Source organism: Mesoplodon densirostris, chromosome 6 (genome assembly GCF_025265405.1).
Source record: "Mesoplodon densirostris isolate mMesDen1 chromosome 6, mMesDen1 primary haplotype, whole genome shotgun sequence".
Classification (NCBI taxonomy): domain Eukaryota; kingdom Metazoa; phylum Chordata; class Mammalia; order Artiodactyla; family Ziphiidae; genus Mesoplodon; species Mesoplodon densirostris.
In genome coordinates, this window is record NC_082666.1 from 12,670,542 (window position 1) to 12,693,953 (window position 23,412).

Here is a 23,412-nt window from a genome sequence, read left to right on the forward strand (position 1 = left end):
GGAGGCAGCCAGGGAGGCCAGGGCTGCGCACCGGCCGGGGCTCGGGGCGGGGGCGGGGGCTGCGGCTGGGACCGGGCCCGGGGCGGCGGGGCCCGCGCCTCCGCTCTCCTCCAGCTCCTGCTTCAGCCTTTGCTCCCGCTGCGGCCGTGGCCCCCCTTGGCGCGGCTCTCCGCGCTGCGCGTCCGCTGAGCCCGCCGCTCCCCGGCCCATGTACTGGAAGCATGAGAACGCCGCCCCGGCGCTGCCCGAGGGCTGCCGGCTGCCGGCCGAGGGCGGCCCCGCCACCGACCAGGTGAGCGAGCGAGAGAGCGAGTGGGTGAGCTGTCCGGGCCGGGGTCGGACAGGGGCCGAGACCCAGCCGGGCCGGGCCGGGTGGCGGGCGGCCGCAGAGCGGAGGGGTGCTGGGGTGCGCTTGGGAGCGTGTGTATGTGAGTGTGTGAGCATGCAGGAGCGCAGGGGGGGGGGGCGCGGAAAGCGGGAACACATTATGCAAATGTTGAAGGAATTTCTCAAAAAGCGATTTAGCAAAGACACAGGCGAATCAAGAGGAGGCGAGGCGGGTATTGTCCGTCTGAATAGGCGCTGATAGCGCCAATGCGCCGGGGGTTGTGCGGGCGCAAGGCTGAGAATCTCGGCGCGGGGCCGGTCCCGGGCGCTCCGAGGGGCTGGAGGGTGCTTTTTCCTCTTTTTGGACGCCTCCGTTTTCTCTTTTTGGTCCCGTTTCGGCCCCGATCTAGCCCCTATTTTGCTCCGGGTTTCCCTCCGACTGGCCCGCGAAAGGCTCCTGGATCCGAGTCGGTATCGCCGCACCAATTTCGCCGCGCGCGCGGGGTGGACGGGCTGATGCTCCCAACGCTCCCGGTTTTATTTTCCTCAAGCGCCCACCCCCCATCTCTTTATTTTCTTTCTTTCTCTCTTTTCTCCTTTTTGCATTTTGTGTCGAGAGGAGGAGAAGGGAGCGAGGAAGGGGGTGGGTGGAGGGAGAAAAAATTCGATTTTTAATTACTACCATTAAAAAATCAAATTTGCAATTCTTTGGGCGGCCTGATGGATCTCACTGATTGACAGTTGGAATTGACACTCTGGCTACCTCTTATCTTGGGCATTCACGACAATTTCTAATTGCAGGTAGTTTGTATGTGTGCGCGTGTTTTTTTTCCCCCCTCAGAGGCTTGTATTGCAAGGGAACTAAGCGATTACTTCAAGAGCCACGGGTTAAGTGCAGGGAGAGGGGGAGAGAGAGGGAAAAAATCCAATCCAAATTCAAATTGCTTCATTAGAGAGACACCGCTTTTGTGGGGAAGGGCTTTAAATGCCCACTACAAAGTTAGGACTCATTGTTCCGCGCCGGTTTATATAACAGGCGCGGGGAGGCGCTGGGCTCAGGCTGCGCGAAGCCAGTTCTGCAGCCGCCGCCGCCTGCGTTCCCTCCCCCCTCCCCCAGGTGATGGCCCAGCCAGGGTCCGGCTGCAAAGCGACCACCCGCTGCCTTGAAGGGACCGCGCCGCCCGCCATGGTGAGTTCGTTCGGCCCTGCTTTCGGTCCCCGGTCTCCCGGCGGCCGGGCCCTGGAGAGCTGACCCGGCTTTCCGGCCCCGAACAGCTGCCCGTGCGCTGGGGGACTGCCGGAGGGCGCCGCCCCTCTCTGAGCCTCGGTTTTCTGGCCGGGAAGGTGAGCTTTGACCGCTCCTGGCACCTAGGAAGCGCGTGCTAAAAGTTGGAGCCGTCCTGTCTCTCCAGTAGGCCCTTCCATTCCTGTCCTGTAGCCCGTGGCTTGTCGTTTCGGGGGCATTTCGTTGTTAGTTGGTTCTCTGAGGCCCCAGATTTGTCTCCGAAGCAGCAGCAACGCTGGGCACCAGGCTTAGCCCTCAGCTCAGAGAGCGGCTCTCCCTCTTTCCCCACTGCAGGCTCAGTCGGACGCTGAGGCCCTAGCAGGCCCTCTGGACAAGGACGAGGGTCGGTCCTCTCCCTGTACGCCCAGCACGCCATCTGTCTGCTCACCGCCCTCTGCCGCCTCCTCCGTGCCGTCTGCCGGCAAGAACATCTGCTCCAGCTGCGGCCTCGAGATCCTGGACCGATATCTGCTCAAGGTGAGACAGGCGCGGAGTGTTGCGTGTGTTGGCGGGGTGTGGGTTGCAACCCAGAGGACTGCAGGGAAACGATGCCGGCGCCAGGTCCACTAAATTCGAAACCTGGCTCAGCCCTGCCTGACTGCGTGGCTTCGGGCAAATCGTAGCGTCTCTCTGCGTTCCCGGGTTCCTGTCTGAAAAATGGGCAGAGTTGATTTCTACCTCCCTGAGACTGTGTTACAGAGGAAAAGTGGGGAAGTGCCGTGTACCTTCAGAGCTCCGCGTATCGGTCTGCAAATGGGGCCGGGGAGGCTGGGGCCGGGCGTGAAAAGAGGCCCGCGCTGAGCCGCCCCCCATCTCCACCCCCTCCCCAGGTCAACAACCTCATCTGGCACGTGCGGTGCCTCGAGTGCTCCGTGTGTCGCACGTCGCTGAGGCAACAGAACAGCTGCTACATCAAGAACAAGGAAATCTTCTGCAAGATGGACTACTTCAGGTAGGCTGCGGCCGCTGGGCCAGCAATGTCGCCGCAGGCAGGCCACCGGCGCGCGGAGGCCGCCTTTGCGACGCGCTGTCTCTGGCTCCGGAGCCCCCGCGTCCCGAATGCTCTGGCGCGCCGCGAGGGCCCAGCCCACCGGCTCTCAGCGCCACGAACCAGGAGCTCCAGGCCGAGCGCGGGTGCCAGCACAGGTTCGGGCCGGTGATCCGCCTCCGGTTGCTGTGGCCCACTCGGGTTTGGTCGCGTCTCTGGCTCGGTCTCGGATCCTGCCCGAGTCTCAGGCTCAAGTTCCGACTTCCAGCGCGTTGGTCGAGCTCTGATGTCCCCGTCTTGCCCCGATCCGCTCGTATCCCAGCCGACCTGGCTGCATCTCCGGTGCGCTCCGGCTCTGGGTTCCAACCCTACTCCTACTCCAGCCAAGCCGGCGTCTCTCCCGGGCAGGACCCTGAGCTGGGTTCCAGACTCTTGCCCTGGCTCTGGTCTCGGCTTTTACCCCGGCCGGGTTCGAGGCTGGATTCGAGTGTGGTCCGGCCCCAAGCACTAGCCTCGCATCGGTCTCGGATCCGAACCCATATTCAAGCTCATCGATCTAACTCCCGACCTCGGTCTCCGGCTCCGCCTCAACTCAGACCCCGGCATCGCTCGAGTATAGTGTTTCGAGTCTGGGTTCTGCCTGAATCCCAGGCGCCTGTTCCAGTCCCAGCTCCGTCGTCGTTTCGGGCCCCGGCTTCAGCCTCTCTGGGGTCTAGGCTCTGACTTTGGGCCGCCGGGACAGGAAGGGGGAGTCGGGCGCCGTAGCCAGGGCCCCGAGTACGATCACCCTGGGCTGCGCTCTCTGTGCCGCGGTGCCGCGTCCCGGCCGCTCAGCTCTCAACAGCAGCCCGGCTAGTCCTCCTGCCGCTTCTGCGCCGCTTGCGCCTGGCTTCTCACCGCGCAGCTCGGGCCTGACCCGGTCACGGGGTCGAGGTCACTGCGAGGTCAGAGGAGCAGCGGCTGCCGGCCCGATCCCGGCGGGACGCTTGAAGCAGGCCTGAAGCCCGGCCAGCGGGCCTACAGAGTCCAAAGAGAGTAGAGTGGGATTGGTTCCTGGGCCGCATGCCTGTTCCCAAGGGCTTTCTCAGGAAGTGGAGAAAGCTACTCCCCTATAACTACCACCCCCCCTCCCCAGTCCGCCGACATCCTTCCCATCCTTGCCTCGGGAGAGGTCATGGCTTGTCTTCCTGGGAAGACCCCAGCCCCAGAAAGATCCCCTGAGTCAGGGGATGCAGTAGAAGGCAGTGCCGCCCCCTTCCCCGGCATTGAGTCTCTGGGAACTTGGAACGAGAGGACCTTGAATCTGGGAAGAAGCTAGCAGCATTGGGAGCTGGGGTACTCTAAGGAAACCTTAGGAAGCCTGGTTCGAAAAACGGACTCTTCCTGGTGCATGGCTGTGAGTGGCAGTGCAGCTGGGGTGTGCATGGGGAGGGGCGGCTCTGCCAGGTGGCCTGGGATTCATGGGACTCAAGGATGCTTGTGTGTCTGTCTTGTCCGGATCTGTGCAGTGGCGCTGGGGGAATGTGTCACTGAGCAGGGTGAGGGGTGTGTGGACAGTGTAGGTGTTCCTTTACAACAAGCATTTGTCTTTTAGTTTATGTGTGAGTGTAGAGAGTGTGTGGCTGTGTGAATGTCGGGACTGTGTGTGTGTGTGTGTGTGTGTGTGTGTGTGTATGTGTTGTGCAAGGTGGTCAGGACAAGTTTACACCTGGACTGGGATCTGGAGGTGAGCAGGTGAGGATTCTGAAATCCCTTCATTCCCCATCCCGCCACACAGACCCCCTCTGAGGGAGCATTTCTGCTTACGGCCTTAACCCAGGCATTGGGGGCTCAACGGTGTGAGGTGAATGTGGATTTGTGGATGTGGGCTGTGGTGTGTGTGTGTATGTGAGAGTGGGGTTATCATTGTGTGGTGTGTAACCAGAGTGTGATGTCTCCCCTCCACTGTCCCATCTGACTCTTAGCTGGCCAGGGCAGGAGAAGGAGGTTAGGGTCCCTGTGTAGCCAGTGCCCTGCTCTAGGCCTGACTCCAGTTGGTAAAAAAAAAAACAAAACAAAACAAGCCAGCTACTCTTTCAGGGCTCCTTGGGTTCATCAGCTATTCAGGGACACGGCTGAGGCCTGGGGAACCCAGCAGGCCTCTTCCCGTAGAGTAAGGCAGGCCTGGCCCCCTCTCCTTGCTCTCCTGGTGGGGACAGACCTGCCACCCTGTGAGCCACATGTCCTTGCTGCATCTCCAACCCCAGCTCATGCCCGGGCTGGACCAAGCCCCCTTGGTTGATGTGCTTTCCTAGACCTTCAAGGATTAGTCAAAACTCAGATCCTGATCTCACTGTTTAGCACCTCGCTGGCTGTGGAGTCCCCCTTCCCACTGCGGTGGGGTGGGGAATGGCATGTCCAGCTGTTGTGGAGACACTGAGACCAGGCTCCATCAGGCCAACCCTGGATCACTGTGTGACCTTGGGCAAATCACTGCATCTTTCTGCCCTCAGTGTCCTCCTATCAGGGTTATCTCTCTGAGCTGCCAAGGAGGCCAGTGAAGGGAGGAAGGCTCAGTAGAGGCTCCCTAAAGTGTAGGTGCTATGGACGTCACCACTGTCACCATTGGTGACAGGATTCCAGGCATAATCACCTGATGGCGTTTCCTCAGGCAGTCTGGGGAGCAAGGATGGGGATGGGCCAGTTCTGGGCTGCAGGTTCTGAACGCTAATCCTTTTCCAGCAGTGACAAGAGCCCTCAAAACAAAACTAAAACAGATTTTTGGTTAAGAAAATGGAGAGAATAAAAGCTCACATTCCTTGGGATGAGAGAAGAGTTGTGGCTCTTCTGATCATTTCTCCCCCAGCCAGGTCTCCCTGCAGGCATAACTCATCCCTGGCAGTCCCACCTGTAACAAAAATAATAAAACCCACAGAAAGGGAGAGAAAAAAGCAGGCGGAGTGCCAGGCAGGGACTACTGAGTGCCTGGCGTGGCAGCCCAGGCTCTGGGAGGCCGCTGTGAAGGAGCCCTTCCTGGAGAGAGCGGGAATGGCAGCATGGGAGACAGAGCCCCTCTCTAGAGCTGGGGCTCAGGGAAGGGCTGAGCGCTCAGATCCTCTAGCCCTCTGTTTCCTGAAGCCCAAGGTCGAGAGTCTGATGGGAAGTGGACTGGAGCACTCACCCCAAAGAGAGGCCAAGATCTCTGGACAGGATGCAGGGAGGGAGGAAGTGGCCAAGACCCCCTGGAGGGGGCACTGGTAGCTTCCGAGGTCCTCTGGCTCTGGTCTTATCCAGGGAAGAGTTTCCTCTCAGTTCTATCCCCTAACTTGCCCCTCCTTGACACTGGCCTGTAGACCCCTCTTCCATCTCCTTTGGCAGAGCTGGCAGCGTTGGGGACTCAGGAAGCTAGAAGTTAGGAAGGCACTCCAAACTCATCGGGGCAGGAGGCTGCAGAGCCTGGGTGGGGAGGTGGTCCAGAGGTCCATTGCTGCTCTTGGCTTTGCATTGTTGGAAGGGGTTGGTTTTCCACTGGCTGTGTGTCCTCAGTGAGGTCGCTGGACCTCTCTGCCTCAGTTTCTCCATTTGCCATCCAAAGAGGGACCTCACCAGCCTTTGTGGCTTCAACCAGATTCCCACCTCCCCTAACCCCGAGTCCTAGCAGAAAAAAAAAAAAAAAAACTACCACCAAGAAAATGTGTATTGCTTTTAATTTCTTCACTTTTTTGGTTTAAGACTGTTTTTTCTTTTTATTTTCTTCCAAGAAGTGAAAAAAAAAAGTCCTGGGGGAAAAATAGTGTTCCTTTCTGGGGCATTCATGTCTCCACTGCCCTCAGCAATCAAAACCCCAGACGGCTGCCTCCTGCCCACCAACCTGTGGCTGCTGCCCTCCAAAGGCAGGCATGGACTGATCTGCAGTGCCCTTCCAGCTCCTGGCCTCCTGAAGCGTCTTGCCTATTGTAGAGTGGGGGAGATGATGTCCTGAGAGAGTGGAAAGTGCTGTACCCAGGGTCCCACCAGCGAGAGAGTGGAAGAGGGACCAGACAGGGGCGAGGACGCTGTCAGGAGACTGTACAGAGCTCTTCTCTAAGCCAGGAACTGTGTTAACCCCTTACATCTCATTGTTTTATGTCATTGACTCCTGAGATCCCCCCTGTGAGTAGGCTACTGTCATAATCCCTACATTATAGGAGGGGAAACTGAGGCCCTGAGTGGTGAGGTCACACAGCTAATAAGCGGCAGAACTGGGATAAGCCCCGTGGCTGCCTGACTCACCATCCCTGCGTCTAGATACTCAATACTCTTCTCCTATAGCCGAGACATGTCAGCAGCCCCCCTGTGCAAGATGGGGCCCATGCAATGGCAAAGGCCTCCTCCCCCCACCCCCCATGGCCCTAGGGCTCCCACAGGGAGCACCTGCTGTGCTGTGTGACTCTCCATGGGTGGGCCCTGGGAGTACTAGGGCTGGAGTGAAGTGACCTCAGAGTCCCAGTGACTGGAGCAACTTTGCCAGGATCGGGTCACCAGGGTCTCTAGCCCTCTTGCCTCCTGACCCTCGGAGTGGGGAGTAAGGGGTTAACTGTCTCTCCTTGTGTTTATGCGGGTGGGGTTCAGAGAGTGCCCCGGGCTGGGCCTGGGAGGGGCCCTGCCTACTGCTGTCCCCAGCTTGGCGCGAGACACTTAGGACAACCCGCAGCCTTCCTTCCCTCCTGCCCCCCCGAACCCAAGCTCAGACCGCGGACTCCAGCGGGAGAACCCCACCGCCTCCCCCGGAGCGAGGGTACCCCGGGAGGCTCAGAGCTGGGAAGTCGCCCCCCACCGCGGCAGAGAGCAGCCCAGCGGCCGCCAGCTGTTGGGGGACAGATGTTGGGGGAGCTGAGAGAGGCGTTCGGGAGGGGCCTTGCGCTGGGACCTCCGAGGAGTGGGCCGTTTTAACCTCTTAGTTGCTGGTTCTGTTGTTTCTGGCTTCTTCTCCGAACGGTTTGCCGGGAAGGGGAGGAGCAGAAGGAATAGGAAGGACTCCACCTCTGATCCCCCCAGTTTGCTTCGTAGACTCGCTCTAAGGCCCTCAAGCGAGCGTCCCGAACGCAAAACAAGGGAAGCCTGGTTTGAGTGTCAGCGCCCTGGCTCACTAGCTTCTTAATTAACACTGGCCTTCCCACTCTGAGCTTCGGTTTCCTCATGCAGAAAAGGGGTAGCTTAGTAATGGGCAGGGGTCGCAGTGAGGTTCCGATGGGCTCTTTCGTTGAGGCTCATTCACCCAACCAATGACTTCCGAGCTCTTACTCGGTATCTAGGAGAGGCAGGCCGGGAGGGCGAGCCTGACTTGGTCAAAGGCGCACAGCTCGCTCCGCAGAGCCACTAGCACCCAGGTGTCTCCGTTCCCTGCTCCGGGGAGAGAGGGCAAGGCGGTGCGCGTGGCCCACTCCGCTCCTTTCGGCAGTTGCCAGGATGCGCAGCCTCCGTCCGACATCTCTCCATCCTCAAAGCGCCTCTGTGCTCTGAGCCTTTGCCCCGTGGCGCGCGCGGGGACCCAGGGAGGGGCGCGCACAAGGCTGGGGGTGGCGGGCGATGGCCGCGCCCCCTAATCGCTTTGGCGCTCCCTTCGCAGCTCCCGAGCACCCCTTTCTTGAAGTTTCGTTGTCTCCGCCGCCGATTTCGCTGCTTCCGGAATCCGGCGGCTCGGGCCTCGCAGCCCGCCTGGGAAGGAGTCTGTCGGTTTGTCAGAGCCTGGATCTGTAAGCCTCCTCGTGCCCCTTGTTTGTGCCACTGACCCCTTCCCCGGGTGGGGGACACGCTTCAGGAGCGGCCCGAAAACTGCAAAACGACCCCCCAACCCCATCCAAGGATCCAGCGGGAGGATGATTTCGTTGACTGGGCGGAGACACGGCGAGCGCAGGGAGCTCCGAGAGCTGGGGACAGCTCCTGGCATTTAGGGTGACACACGGAGGGTGACAAAGTTGCTGACGGGTCGCTAGCGGCTCCCGCCTCAGAGCAAGGGGATGAGGGCACTGTGAGCCGCCAACGTAGGCGCAGAACGCGCCCGGGCGTCGGGGCTCGTGGAGCGGGAAGATCGGGGATGCGCGGGGAGAGTCTTGGATGCGTCTTGGCCGAGAACGAGGAATCCCGCAGAGCCAAGCGCCAGGATCCGAGGTGTTACACTCTGGCTCAGCGCACTGATCCCGGAACACGACAGGCTGGAGACGCAACGGCTCCTGCCTGCCTCTGAGGGCCCGGACCTTCGCCTCCCGGCTCTTTCAGCTCCCTGGCAACGCACTCCCAGCTTACCGGAGCCTGAGGGTTCCTATGCCTTGCGCGCGGGACTTTCCAGGTCCCAAGGCCCGGAGTGGGGATGCGACTCGGTCAGACCAGGCCCCTTTCCTGTTCATACACCGGGATTCAACTCTACGCATCTCCCGTCCGGGCTGCTTTCGCAGGTTCTAGGGGTTTTTTTGCACTTCGGAGGGGACCTCAACCCCTGCCCCACACTCCGTGTGGTCTTGGCGAAGTCACTTGTCCACTCCGAACCTCCGATTCCACGTGTGCAAATTGGGTGCCAGAGTCCCCATTTCACGCGGTTGCGGCGAGGGGGATGCAAAGAAGGAGTTGCGCCCCGGGACCCTGGAGCGCAGCGAGGGTTCTGCACCCGGCTGGCCCTTCTTCCTCCCTTCAGAGGCCCGGAAGTTCTCCCAATCCTGAGCCGGACCTCGGAGTTTGGGGTTGGCCCCTCGGCGGGAGGAGGCTCGGGTGGGCAAAGCGGTTTCCTCTCCTTTTTACTGAGAGATTGGGAACGGAGACCGCGGGCTGTGCTGGGGAAGCCGAATTTCCAGGGTCTGGAACCACTTCTGTTTGGGGGGCAATTGACCGAACCCGCAAAGGTGCGCAGCGCTGCCTGAGCGAACCGCGCCGCCCGCCGACAGGGTCCCCTAGGGCTCCTTGTCCGACAGAGCGGCATGGCACTGGGGGTACGTCTAGAGCCGGGGCTGGCAGAGGCCTCCGCTCTGCTGCACTTAGTTCGACCCGAGACCGTTTATTCAACCGGCAGTTGCTTGCATTTGCCAAGGCAGGCGAGGCTGTAACCGGGGCGCATTTGCTGGGCTGGTTCCTCCACGCACTCGAAGGCATTTCCGAGTGCTCTTTTGGGTGGAAATGTGCCTCTGGGGACACAGAGGCAAATCTTCTAGATCCTTCCCCAGGAATGCCAGGGGTGGAGGGGAGAGCCAAGAAACCTGACATTTACAGACCGGTGTGATCACTGCTGAGAAGGTGGTGCTGGGAGCCGTGGGGCTGGGGGTGTGGGAGGAGGGTTGGAAGAGGGAACAGCCTGTGCGAAGGCCTGGGGTGGGAAAGTGCTTCAGAGGGGGCCATAAGACCTGGAACCAACCTTCCACTGTAGCTGACTGGGGCTCATGCTTGAGTGTAGGGTGAGGGATCTTGAAGGTTAGGGAGGAGAGGAGCCAGAGAGGATGTGGTCTGTTGAGCTTTGTAAACTCCCAAGGATCTTGGACCAGATCCTGAGGGTAGAGTGGAGCCACCAGAGGATTTGAAGCAGGGCAGCGGACAGGGTAAATTGTGCATGCTGGAAACTTCCCTGTAGCCAGTATGGGGAGGATGGGTGTGGAGACTGGCAGTGAGGGGCACATGGTGGGAGCCTGGTTTAGGAGGGCAGTGGTGGCAGTGGTGAGGAGGAGATGGGTCCCAGAGATACTTAGGAAAGGGAACCAACAGCGCCTGATGATTGGTTGGATGGGGGATTGAGGAGAGGGAGGAGCGTATGATTTAGGTTTCTAAGCTTGAGAGGCTGGATGGGTGAAAGCACCATTCCCTGAAACAGTGTGCACCAGGGAAAACTGAGGCTCAGAGGGTCCGGACAGGGTCACAGAGTGAGTCATTCACTTCAAGAACAAATTTTCCCTGGTGCTCTGGGGACAGGCCTTGGGCTGACTTCTGGGACAGGGCAAATCAGACTGCTGCTTCCTGGAGGGGCTCCCAGTCTGGTGGTGGAGGTAGCCACACCCAAATAGCCACAGCACAAAGGGGGAGGGAGACGGGGAAGAAGCAGAATCGAGGAAGGCTTAAGGGAGAGTGGGGCATTTGATCTGGGCTTTTTTGTCTTGTTAGAATGACACAGGACTCCAGAGTCTGGGACTAGCTGGTTACTTAGTAGACTACAAAGCAGTAAACAAATAGCCGTACCTGCTGTTGCCACCTAGTTCAGCCCAGGGCAAGGAAAATGAGAACTCAGAGAGGTTGAACAATGTGCCCGGGGTCACAAAGCTAGTAAGGGCATATCTGCCTATGCTTCCAAGAAACTCTGAGCTTCTCTACAGCTGGGTTACAGTTTATTCATTTCTGGAGTCATACTGGCTAGGAGTTCTATCCTTGCAAGCTGTGTGACCTTGTGCAAGTTACTTTCCCTCTCTGGTCCCCATTGTCCTCATCTGCAAAATGAAGATTACTTGGCATGATCAGCATAAAACACTTAGAATCTTGCTGGGCAAGTGGTTAAGTGCTCATAAATCTGCCTATATTATTACTACTATTAAATTTTCCCTAACACTTATATTTTAATGAGCAGTTTAATACTATATACAAATGTTAAGTGATCATTGAAGAAAATTTGGAAAACTCAGAAAAGCACCAGGAGGAAAATAAAAACCACCTACCAGCTTGCCTTCTAGGTGGGACTTGGCTGCAGGGGGTGGTGAATCCAGGCAAAGGGAAATGCATGCGTGAAGGCCCTCAGGAACCTGGGCACGGCCGGGCCACTAGGATTTGGATGGCCTGTCTGAGCCTCGCCCCCCGCTCCCCTTCGCCCCCCCTCCCACCCCGTGTCCTTCAGCCGATTTGGGACCAAGTGCGCAAGGTGCGGCAGACAGATCTACGCCAGCGACTGGGTCCGGCGGGCACGTGGCAATGCCTACCACCTGGCCTGCTTCGCTTGCTTCTCGTGCAAGCGCCAGCTGTCCACGGGCGAGGAGTTTGGCCTGGTCGAGGAGAAGGTGCTCTGCCGTATCCACTACGACACCATGATTGAGAATCTCAAGAGGGCCGCCGAGAACGGTACCCAACCTGCCCCGCCCAGAAACTGGCCGCCCCTCGGCTCCCCAGCCCTCTCTGACCCGCCCCCCCAGCACCCCAGGGACTGCCCACACTCCTCTAGAGCCAGTTGCCCCCTCTATCACCTGGAGGCAGCATGGGGGGGTGCTGCACACGGATCTGGCCGCTTCTGGCTCCACCATTTGCTTGAAAGTTGGAAGTCACTTCCGGTCCTTGCAAATTATGTTTCCTAATCTGTAAAATGGGGCTGATGGTAGGACACCTCAAAGATAGATGAGCCGATGTGCTGTAAAGCCGAGAGGCACTCAGTGATCCCTAGAGATGATTCTCATAATGGGGCAGCCTACTGCACCTTTGGACAGTTCTGGTTGGCCTGGAGGCTCATCCCCTCCAGTTTCCTGGAACCAGGCTTGGGCCCATCTGCGAGAGATGAAGTGACCCTCTTCTCCCAACTCCCACCGCAGCAGCTACAGGCCAGAGATTGGGGGTGGGGTTTCATCCTGGCCTGTAAGGAGAGAGGCCTTTGAGTCTGGAGACCCAAGCTTCAGTTTTGCTTCTGGCATGTTGCGCTGACATACAAAGTTTCCTTTTCTCTCTGGGCCTCAGTCTCCCTAGTTTCAAGATGGATATTGGACTAGAAAGATCCCTAAATCTCTTCTGGCTCTGATACTGTGATTTCCCAAGACACTTAGGCTCAGGGACAGGGTCCAGGTCTTCCTGGGATCATGGGGGCTGAGTCATAAAGTGCCTGCCCCATCCCCAGTGCCTCTGAGGAGGAACTAGTGAGACGTCCCCAGAGTGTTCTTGGCCATGGCCACAGCAGAGCCATCACTTTCTCCAGCCAGGATCAGGGCTGAGTGGGTCTAGGTGGGGAGCAAGTGAAGCTGGGGTGCTCTGAAGTTACCTGCAAGTAACTGGGCAAGTCAGTTGTGGAGCTGGGATGGAAGTCCAGGAGCTAGAGGTTCCCCCACACCATGGCTCAGGAGTGACTCCAGGCTCCTTCCATACCTGGACCAACCAGGACTACTCCTAGTCACAACCTTGCCAATTACACTCCAGCTCTCACAGTCAGGCCTGACTCCAGACTCCTACCACGCAGGGAACCTGAAGGCTTATGGTCTCAGAACTCCTTTACTGACCAGCCCTCAGTTTTGGCTACTGGTTTACTTTTTAATCTTAAACACACACATGCCCATTATAGAAAATTAAGAAAAGATGGTTAAGCAAAAAGAAGAAAATAAAGACCACTCTGAACGCCACCACCCCTCATATTTTAGTGTCTATCTTCCCAGATTTCGTTCTATGTATGTACGTTGGAGCGTTTGTTTAGTGTTTTTCCTAATTAAAAAAATTATGAACAGTGGTGGAATTCCTGGAGATTTTTATTTTCTTCTTTGTGCTTATCTGAATTTTCTGAGGTTTTGGCAAGGAGCATGTTATTACCTTTGCATTCCAAAAAAGGAGGTACTAAAAACTAAAATGGGAATACATTTAGTGTGATTATAAAAGTAATGTAAATGGAAAGAGAATAACTAACATATACTCCAGTTAACAAAGTTAAACCTTAGAGAAACAAGGTGATGAGACACGTGATTGCTGAAAAAACTTCAAAAGTTGCAGAAACATTGAAAGTAGTCTTCATAATTGCACTCCCTCCTGCTAACACTTTGGTGTATATCCTTCCAACCTTTTTTGGTTTCCCCAGTTTATCAAGGAGGGAGCCCAGTTTGGGGCGCTAGAGTCAGCCAGCTGTCAGAATACCAGTCGAAAGGTCCAGAGCTGGGATTTTCTTCCCTCTGAACCTCAGTTTCCTCCGCTGTAACACGAGGATAATGTCGCTCGTGCTCAGGGCTGTGAGACATAAAGGGCACACCGAAAGAGAAGCGTCTGGTACTGAGCAGACGCTCAGAAGTGGAAGCCCCTTCCCCAAAGACTGAGCTCAGGGACTAGGACCCTGGGATCCCCCCTCCCAGCCAACTCCGCTCCCGACACTTCCAGGGACCAGCTCCCCCCACCCCGTCCTTTCCAGGCTGCCACTAGAAGAGATGGGGACGCGTGGTCAGCCACTTCTGTCGCCCTCAGGGAACGGCCTCACGCTGGAGGGGGCAGTGCCCTCGGAACAGGACAGTCAGCCCAAGCCGGCCAAGCGCGCGCGGACGTCCTTCACCGCCGAGCAGTTGCAGGTACCTTGGCGGGCCGCGAGTGGCCGGGTGTGGGCCGGGCCTCGGAGTGGGCGGTGCTGAACGGGCCTCCTGACTCCGCCCCCCTGCCCGACCCGCGGGTGGCGGGGAGGGGCTGTAGCTGTCTGGGGCGTGGCCTCCGGGCCGGAGCCTCTGATTGGGCCGGGGCCTTGGCGACCTCGGCGGGCTCGTGCCTCACCGCCCCGCGGCGCCTGGCAGGTTATGCAGGCGCAGTTCGCGCAGGACAACAACCCCGACGCGCAGACGCTGCAGAAGCTTGCGGACATGACGGGCCTCAGCCGAAGGGTCATCCAGGTGGGGCCGGGGGTGGGCGGGGCCTTCGGGTCTGGGGCGGGGCCTAGGGACCTTGGGGGTGGGCCCTCGAGCGCGTAGCTGGGCTGCGGAGCCGCGGGTTCGGGGCGCACGTGGCCGCCCTCCCTCAGTTGGCGACGAGGCAGTCCCGCCTGGGGTCCCCCGGCGGCGCGTCCGGCTCTTTTCCGCGAGGCTGAGGCTGCTGAGGCTGTCGTTCCAGGTGTGGTTTCAAAACTGCCGGGCGCGTCATAAAAAGCACACACCACAGCATCCCGTGCCGCCCTCCGGGGCGCCGCCGTCCCGCCTCCCCTCCGCCCTGTCCGACGACATCCACTACTCCCCGTTCAGCAGCCCCGAGCGGGCTCGCATGGTCACCCTGCACGGCTACATTGAGAGTAAGTGACCGCCACAGCCCGGTCGCCCGGCCTGTGGGAGAGGGGGTGTAGATGAGCGCTCGTGGGCGGCGGAGGCGTGGGGAGGCCTCGATGAGCCTCGTGCGTGCAGACGAAGGTTCCGCAGTCCCTCGGACCTAGTGGTTATGGAGAGGAGTTAAGTGCCCCGGCTCTGCCTTAGAGGGGCTCGACCCTTAGTAGAGGCAAGCCATTAAGCCGTTCAAAAAATATTGATACTTTCCAAACATCCACTCTGTGCCAGGCCCCGGAGACTAGGGAGAGAACAAGATGGCTAAAGTCCTGTCCTGGGGAGCCTGGGTTCTGGAGGGAGAGACATGGAACAGTACGAGATAGATGAGCGTGTGGTGTTAATTGTGGTAATTCCTGTAGTCAAGATGCTGGATGGGAGTGTCTGGAGATGTTGCCTGTCAGTGGGCTGAGACCAGAAGGATAGGTAGGAATTAGTGAGACACAAGGAGTGGGGAAATAGGGGTGCAGGCAGCAGAGGAACCGAATATAGGCAGAAAGCGTGGCATGGGTGCGTTTGGGGTTGCAGAAGAAAGCCAGGGTGGCAGGAGTACCCAAGGTTGTGAGGCCGTGGGCAAATCACCTGACCTCTTTGAACCTCAGTTTCCTCATCTGTAAACTGGGACATTAATAATGCCTACTTCACAGGGTTATGAGGATCCACTCATGTGTTCAGTAAATATTTTTTGAGTGCCCTCTGTGCCTTCTGGGATACAACTGAAAACACAACAGACCAAAGCCTGTGTGCTCCCAAGGCTCACGCTGCAGGATGGGAGAGGGGGGAGAGAGAATAAAGGATGGAGGGCAGGCATGTCAGTGGGGACTGAGCACTGTGGTGGAGAGGGGGTGGCAGATTGTGGTGGAGTGACCTTCGAGCAGGAACCTGGGGGAAAGAGAGAGAGTAGCCTTGTGCATTTCTGGGGGATGGACATTCAGTGAATCTGCTGTTGAGCAGGTGCTTATCACAGATTTTCTTTCCCTTTGAGGTTGTTTCTATTGATTGTTTCCTCAAAGCTGGGCATGACCAGAAATATAGCAGTGATGACAACATACCCACAAACTCAAACCCTCCCTCTCTGGCTCCAAGGGAAAGAGAAGGGAGGTCAGGGAGAGCACAGCTGTGTCCTGAGTCCCTGCCATGTGCCAGGCACTGTCCTGCCACATGTTTCTAAACATCACCATCCCATTGTACAGATGAGGAAACCAAGGGCCAACAGTAAGTTAGTGGGAGCCAGGTTCCTTAATGATCGAATGTGGGCTTTAGCATCAGACTGTGGGGCTTCGGATCCCATCCCTGTCACTTACTAGCTGTGTGACATTGGGTAAGCTTCTTAGCATCCCTGAATTCCAGTTTCCTCATCTGTAAAAAATGAGGACAGTAAGAATCCAAGCTCTTTTAAAAAACGGAAAGAATACCTATCTCAAAGCAGTGTTGCGAGCATCATATGAGATCATTGACTTAACATCCTCAGCATTTAGTAAGTGCTGGATGAGTACTAGCTGCCCTTGTGGTGATGGCAGTGGCTCTGGTTGGTGGAGCTGAGAGTGTAGAGTCCTGCTCACTGCGCCAGGCTGTCAGTTGGAAACCATGTCTCTTTGTTCTGTTCCATTTCTGAACCATCTGCTTAGTAGGAGGGACTTTCCCCCCCTTTCTTTTTGAAACAATGACATGTTCAGGCTGCAGAGAGCTCACTGACGATCTAGTTCATCTGTTAAAGGAGCCAAGGACCAGGGGCTCTCTAGGTACCAGGAGTCTGGGCCACCAGCCGGCAGTTGCTGTGGAGTTGGTAACGGATCTAGGTGGCCCCGTGGGGAGTGGGGCCATGGCCTCCAGAGCTGTGCCAGGACTCTGCCCACACAGTTTGTTGGCCAAGTCTAGAACTGTCTTGGACACCTAGAGATGGGGCTGAGGTGCCCTTTCCTCTTCCCCTTAAGGCGAACCCAGCTCAGGGCAGGAGGCATCAAGGGTGTGTGGACCCGCTGCCTCTTGCTGCAGGACTGAAGGTCACCCTAGCAGTCTTCTTCGCCGTTCACTAAATCCACAGGTTCCTGAGTTTCCTGGAGACTTCAAACTTGGTTTTTTTTTTGTTTTTTTTTTTTTGCGGTACGCGGGCCTCTCACTGTTGTGGCCTCTCGCGTTGCGGAGCACAGGCTCCGGACGCGTAGGCTCAGCGGCCATGGCTCATGGGCCCAGCCGCTCTGCGGCATGTGGGATCCTCCCGGACCGGGACACGAACCCGTCCCCTGCATCGGCAGGCAGACTCTCAACCACTGTGCCACCAGGGAAGCCCCCAAATTTGGAATATGATAAAAAGCTTTGGAATCAGATTCTAGAAATATGCACACACACACAGTTTCCCATGTAATCTCAGGCTGTTCGTGGACCCCTAAAACCCCCCAGGTTAAGAATCCCCCATCTTATACAACCACCTTATTCTACAGATGAGGGAACTGGGGCTCAGAAAGGAACAGTGACTTGTCCTAAGTTACATATCAATTGTAAGTCTCTGTACAGAGCTCTTTCCCCTGTGACCAAAGAGGATGAAGTGCAGAGAAGAGCAAGGCCATAGACTTCTCCACTGTAGTGGTAAAGAGGCTGAAGCATGAGAGATTTGGGTCAGGCATAAGGATGGAATCCCCCCACCCCCGCCACCGCCATTTTAGATGTTGTACAGAGACCCATTCAACAAATTAGATGCCATGCCTCATTCTAGATCCTGGAAATCCACAAAGATCTAGAATCTAGAAAACAGACAAAAATTCCTGCCCTCATTGGAGCTTGCATTATAGCTGGCAAAGACAGATGATATCAAATAAAAAATAAAAATATACAGTAAGTCAGATGATGGTAAGTGCTAAAGAAGAAAAATAAAGCTGAGAAGGAGGACAGGGAGGGTAGGGTTGGTGTTGGGTTGCAATTGTAAATAGATGGTCAGGGAGAGCATCATAAAGAAGGTGACATGAGTGCAGAGTCCTCTAGGGTATGGGGGTAAAGCCTTGGTGATTCTTGGGAGATAAGAAGGTACAGTGCACCAAGGGAGGATTCTAATGGATGGGATACAGCCTTGCATGTAGGAGGTGTTCTGTACATATTCGTTTCTTTTCCTTTTTTTACTTTTTTAATTTCGATGTTGATTTACAATGTTGTGTTAATTTCTGCTGTACAGCAAAGTGATTCAGTTATATATATATGTGTATATATATATATATACATATATATGTGTGTATATATATACACATATATATATGTGTGTATGTATATATATATATATATATATATACGGACACACATTCTTTTTTTATATTGTTTTCCATTATGATTTGTTAGAGAATGTTGAATATAGTTCCCTGTGCTATACAGTAGGACCTTGCTGTTTATCCATTCTATGTATAATAGTTAGCATCTGCTAACCCCAAATTCCCACTCCACCTCTCTCCCACCCAGCTCCCCTTGGCAACCACAAGTCCGTTCTCAATGTCTGTGAATGTGTTTCTGTTGCACAAAAGTTCATTTGTGTCATATTTTAGATTCCACGTATGAGTGATATCATATGGTATTTGTCTTTCTCTTTCTGACTTTTTACTTAGTATGATAATCTCTAGGCCCATCCATGTTGCTGCAAATGGCATTATTTCATTCTTTTTTATGGCTGAGTAGTATTCCATTATATATATGTACCAAATCTTCTTTACCCAATCATCTGTCGATGGACATTGAGGTTGTTTCCATGTCTTGGCTATTGTGGATAGTGCTGCTGTGAATATAGGGGTGCCTGTACATACTCATTTATGAATGTTTATTTATCAGTGAGCTAGACAGTTATCGTGTAGCACTTTATAGCTCATAAAGACTTTCACGTAGAAAAATGGTACCCTATTGAAATTTTGCCCAGGGCCACCCAGCTGGTAAGTGGTAGAGGTGAAACTGGCCCCAGGGCTCCAGCCTACCGAGCCTGGGGCTGGTGGGATCCCGCATGGAGGCTGGGGGATGGACTCCAAGGCATCCTCTCGTCCACAGGTCAGGTACAGTGTGGGCAGGTGCACTGCCGGCTGCCTTACACCGCGCCCCCCGTCCACCTCAAAGCCGACATGGATGGGCCACTCTCCAACCGGGGTGAGAAGGTAAACGGAGCCGGGTTGGGTCGGGTGGGTCAGAGCCACCTTGCCAGGAATGGCTTCCTGGCAGGATTCTCATCGCTGAGCAGGCACCATGCCACTTTGTGGCAGACCCTCTGCCCAGACACTCAGGCCCCCACTGTGCCCCCGAGGTAGTGGTCCCTCAGGCAGGCGCCAGTGTGTTCAGTGCGCACGGCCAGCCTCCTCGCAGCGCGCCCGCCCATGGCTGGCCTTCTCTTTTTCAGATTTGTGGATTTAGTTAACTTTGCTCAAACTTGGCGGTCCCGAGGAGGGCTTATATCACACACCACCCCGCCTCCCATGATCTCACGGGTTTCTCCTACTTCCTCCTTTGTATTCCTGTCTGTTGGGAGTGAATATCCCGAGCTGGTGGGGCCCGGGGACAGCAGGCCAGCCAGTGACCGTGGTCAACTGGTAAGGCCTCCTTTGTGGAACCCGATCTCTGGTTGTCTGAAGCATTAGGACTGGACACCCAGAAGGGTGCTTGGACATCGCCCAGTCCAGTGGCTTGAAAACTTTGTTTTAAGCCTGGGAACCTGTTTGTTTACTCTTTTCCATAACACAAGATGCAGATGAAAGGGGGTGGAGCTGCTCTGGGTGAAACTGCGGAGTGAGTTGGGCCCTCACCTCTGGCTCAGCTCCCAGACACTTCCCAGCGAGCCTTGAAAGCCACCGCTCTCAGACACCCTCTCATTTTAGAGACGGGGAAATTGAGGCCCAGGTGGCTCAAGGTCACAGAGCCTGAATGAGAACTTGTGCCTTGATTCGTTCACTTATTCAGCCGACATTCACCATGTACTGACTGTGCCCGCGAGCCCCGAGTCAGTTGCCAGGAGCAGAGAGATGAGGAAGGCATAGTCCCTGTCCTCGAGGAGGCCAACAGTTACAACAAAGGGTGATCAAACTGCGACGCAGAGGCCAAGGGAGCTGGGGGGTGGGGCGCAGCTCGGGAGAGACACAGGAAGGCTTCCTGGACGCAGGCACGTCTGAACCTCAGTGTTCAACCGGGAAGGCATGAGCCGCCACGGCTCTCAGGCAACCCAGAGCAATCCAGTGCTGCTGGCACACAGGCTTGGGAGGAAAAAGAGTGAGAGGCGGGGGCCTCGGGCTGCCAGGTGAAGGCGCATGGACCGTGGTCGGCCCTGGAGGCCTCTTTTAGAAGCATCACTATAGTGGTCCTCGGAGAGACAGGGAGCCCCGGGAGTCATTGGGTGTGCTGGGCCAGGGAGACAGGGCCAGCCAGGCCTTTGAGCTGAGTGCAGTCTTCATGTGCCTCAGCATCATTTGGGCAGCTTGTAGGGATGCAGATTCCCCAGCCTCGCCCCTAGAGAGCTGGTGGGGAGTTCTGGGATGGGACCCCGGGATCTGCGGGTGTGATACCCAGCCCCAGTGATTTTGGCAGGCAGACAGGTGTGGGACTACTCCTCCAGGACAGCCCCTCTTACTCTGCCTCCTAATTAAACACCTGCTGTGTGCTAGGCTCTGTGCTGGGCTCTGTGCTGGGTACCGTGGGGCAAGTAGATGGTGCGGAGGTACGGACAGCCCAGTAGGACCAGTAGGTTTACAAGTCAATGGTAGTACATATTCAGCCCCAAATCCCACAGACCCCAGTGGCGGGTGAGCACTCCCCAGGAACGTCCCCTCCGAGACAGTCATACAGGAAGGGCTGCTTTTGGTTGAAGCACTTTACACGTGTTGTCTGATGCCACCCAATCACCCTGTGGATATGAGGATGGCGTCATCATGGTAAAGATGAGGAAACAGAGGCTCAGAGAGGTGACACGACTTGTCCGGGGATGCGGCAAGTCTGTCAGACTCTGAAGTCCGCCTGGTTCAGTAGTGACCTCCTTCTGTGCCGCACTTTACAGTTTACACAGCGCTCTCTCTGACCTCGCCCTTCACTGTCTCCCTGGGAGGATGACTATGGTTGACGCCATTTCATAACTGCAGAAACGGGGTCTCAGCCAGAGCAGCAGCTTGCCCAGGGTCACACAGTGAGCGTAGGTACAGCTGGCCTCCATCCTAGGACTGCCTGCCTCGGAGCTGCCCCCGTCCTGTGGGAGAGAGTTCATGCTGTCAGACCTGGCCCCGGGACTGCGGAGGCGAGCTGGCGTGGCCCCTGTCCTCAGGGAGTGGGTGGGTGGCTTAGAGCAGGAGGCACGCAGCCACATCCCAGCTTGACAGGACAGTTGCGGTGAGGGATGCACATGGCCTTCGAGGATTCAGAAGAGGGGATGGCCAGCTCTCGGGAAGAAGCAGGGGACACGAGGAGCCCATGCCGAGGCAAGGAGGCTTGCAGGGACCTGGATTTGAGGGATGGTGGGGGGTTTAGTGCAGCTGAGGCCTTGGGTGGGGTGGGAGCTGACAGGAGGTCACATAATGAAGGCCCTGCACCTTCAAGCAAGGGGCCTGAGCATTATCTGGAGGGGAGAGGGGAGCCTTGCAACGGATTAGGGCTGGGCTCAGCTCTTGGAGGCGAGCCCTCGTCTCCTGGTTTCTCAGCTAAGCCTGTGGTTATGTCTGGTTCAGCCTGAAGGATGAGCTGGTCTGGGGTCTGGCAGCTTTGGCCGTGGAAGGTTTCTGGCCCCTGGGTTTGGCTGCTGAGCCAGAGTTTTTCTCTTGCTGGGCCATATCCCCAACTTCGTGTCCAGCGGCTCTGCAGAAAAATGTCTCCGCCTCCTCCATGACCTTCCGCCCTCTCACTGCCAGACCTTCCTGCCAGCGGCCAGGGACCTTTTCTGTCCACATCTTGCCAGCCTGGCGGGCTGTGTGTATGGCCAGTCAGTGCAGAACTGCATGGGCTTTCTCCCAAGTCCCTCCGGGCCTGAGCCAGCCTAGCGAGGAGGAGACTCAGGGCCCCCCGGGGCCGCCCCTTGAACCCACTCATCAAGACCAGCACTGGCCTGGCCGGGAGAACAGTGCTCTGAGCATCTGGGGTAGCACCCTCCGCCTCCACCACATCATCATTTGGCCGCACCTGCCTGTGAGCTTCCAGAACCACATTTTTTTTTTTTGGTACGCGGGCCTCTCACTGTTGTGGCCTCTCCCGTTGTGGAGCACAGGCTCTGGACGCGCAGGCTCAGCGGCCATGGCTCACGGGCCCAGCCGCTCCGCGGCATGTGGGGTCCTCCCGGACCGGGGCACGAACCCAGGTCCCCTGCATCGGCAGGCGGACTCTCAACCACTGCGCCACCAGGGAAGCCCCCAGGACCACATTTATTCCCGGTCATGGGCCCAGATCCCCTAGTTCAGAGCTTGGAAGGCTCTTAGAAATCAGGGCCCGGCCGTCATCGATCAGATGGAGAGACTGAGGCTTATGGAGGGGAAGGGTCTTTCAGAGTCATCCCTCTTGAGAGAGCTTCTGTTCAGAAGAGTCCAAAGTCAGGCAGGCATCCCAGAGACCAGAGGAGAGCACGGCCCAAGGTGGGGTGAGTGGGCGAGGCCGTGTGACGTGGGCTCCGGAGTCAGGCAGACCGGACCCCAGCTCAGCCACCTTTTCTCTTTGAGACCTGGGAACACACCCACTGTGTGTCAGGCACCTGGCGTGTCTGAGCCACCTGCCTGTCGAGGTGCTTGGCTGCATGAAGGGCTTGGCCTGTTGCCTGGTGCTTGGTAGGCACCGCTGGTAACTGTCAGGGTGGCCTGGAGAGGAAGAGGCAGTGGGTCTAATGAAGAGAGCTTGTTCTAGAGCCTAGGCCTGGGTTGCAGTGCTGGGTCCACCTCTTCCTGGCTGTGTGATCGCAGGCTCACTGATTTTCACCTCCCCGGCCTCAGCGGCCTCCCCTGCAAAGAGGAGATGATGGTGGGACACCCTCGGGCTGAGATGAGGCTTCTGTGAAATCATGCAAGTGTGCACTGTACCCAGTGCCGGGTACCGTGCCCAGGAGACACTTGCTGCTGCTCTTGGATTTCACCAGATCCTCCCCATTCTGAGAGAGAGGTGTTGTCATCCCCATTTTACAGATGAGGAAACAGGCTCAGAGAGGGGGAGTGAGTTGCCCAGGGCCCCTCAGCAAGTAAGTGTCTGTGCCAGAATTTGAACCTAGATGTGGGCCCTGGGCCCTGCTCCTTCTCCATGCCTTCGAGGACTTCTGGGGCGCTACCAGGCGGGGCAGGCCCCGGCTCAGTCCCCTCCCACGCCCTCCTCTTGCAGGTCATCCTTTTTCAGTACTAACGCTGCCGGCACTTCCGCAACTGAGCATGGGCACCCGGCAGCTGCCCCTCAGCCGCTGAAATCCGGAGTCCGAGCCGCTGCCAGGGATCCACCCGCTCTGCCTCCACCCCTCATCCACCATCCTGCCCACCACCAGCTGGGCCCCTGGGCCTGGCCTTCCCCTCTCCTGCCGAGAACCAGAACCCGCCAGGAGCACCGCGGAGCCCTCCTCCCTGAAGGCAGAGCTCCCTGAAATTTGGAGCCAGGGTGAAAACAACAGCCTGTGTTTCCCATTTAGACAGGAGTCGTCTTCAACTTAAGCTGATTACAATAGCAAAAGGCCGAATTGAATCGCACGACGCCAACAGCCTTCCAATTTACAGGTTTTCTTTCCTTCCATATTGGCCTTTATTTACTACTTCCTTGGAACCATCTCTGAATTCTGAATAGCCGACAACCCCCAATGTTATCCACTCTGTTGCTTTTGTTTGGAAGACTCTACAGTGTTTGTGGGGTGTCCCCAAAGGAAAGCTATGTTCTAATTTTATCATTTCCATCTGTCTGGTTATGTCAAG

General features: G+C 56.8%; 1 protein-coding gene across 3 annotated transcripts; it reads left to right on the forward strand.

Moving 5' to 3' along the window:
- The first annotated feature begins 208 nt into the window (after positions 1-208).
- On the forward strand, positions 209-22,917 carry LHX6 (LIM homeobox 6). Of its 3 annotated transcripts, XM_060101186.1 has the most exons (10): positions 209-292; positions 1,445-1,516; positions 1,907-2,089; positions 2,443-2,564; positions 11,419-11,639; positions 13,719-13,819; positions 14,036-14,131; positions 14,349-14,523; positions 18,566-18,669; positions 22,838-22,858. In XM_060101186.1, the coding sequence occupies exons 1-10, from the start codon at positions 209-211 to the stop codon at positions 22,856-22,858; spliced, it is 1,179 nt and encodes a 392-aa protein (XP_059957169.1). The 3 variants fall into 3 exon arrangements, with proteins under 3 accessions (XP_059957169.1, XP_059957170.1, XP_059957171.1); XM_060101187.1 differs by lacking the exon at positions 18,566-18,669 and having other exon boundaries at positions 22,838-22,917; XM_060101188.1 differs by lacking the exons at positions 209-292; positions 18,566-18,669 and adding an exon at positions 595-645 and having other exon boundaries at positions 22,838-22,917.
- The last annotated feature ends 495 nt before the right edge of the window (positions 22,918-23,412 follow it).

Bases quoted from the DNA above. Each gene is read 5' to 3' on its own strand.
- LHX6 (XM_060101186.1), top strand. From the start codon at position 209: ATGTACTGGAAGCATGAGAACGCCGCCCCGGCGCTGCCCGAGGGCTGC. The intron at 1,517-1,906 runs GTGAGTTCGTTC...TCCCCACTGCAG, and splicing joins GGACCGCGCCGCCCGCCATG to GCTCAGTCGGACGCTGAGGC. The intron at 14,524-18,565 runs GTAAGTGACCGC...TCTCGTCCACAG, and splicing joins CCTGCACGGCTACATTGAGA to GTCAGGTACAGTGTGGGCAG.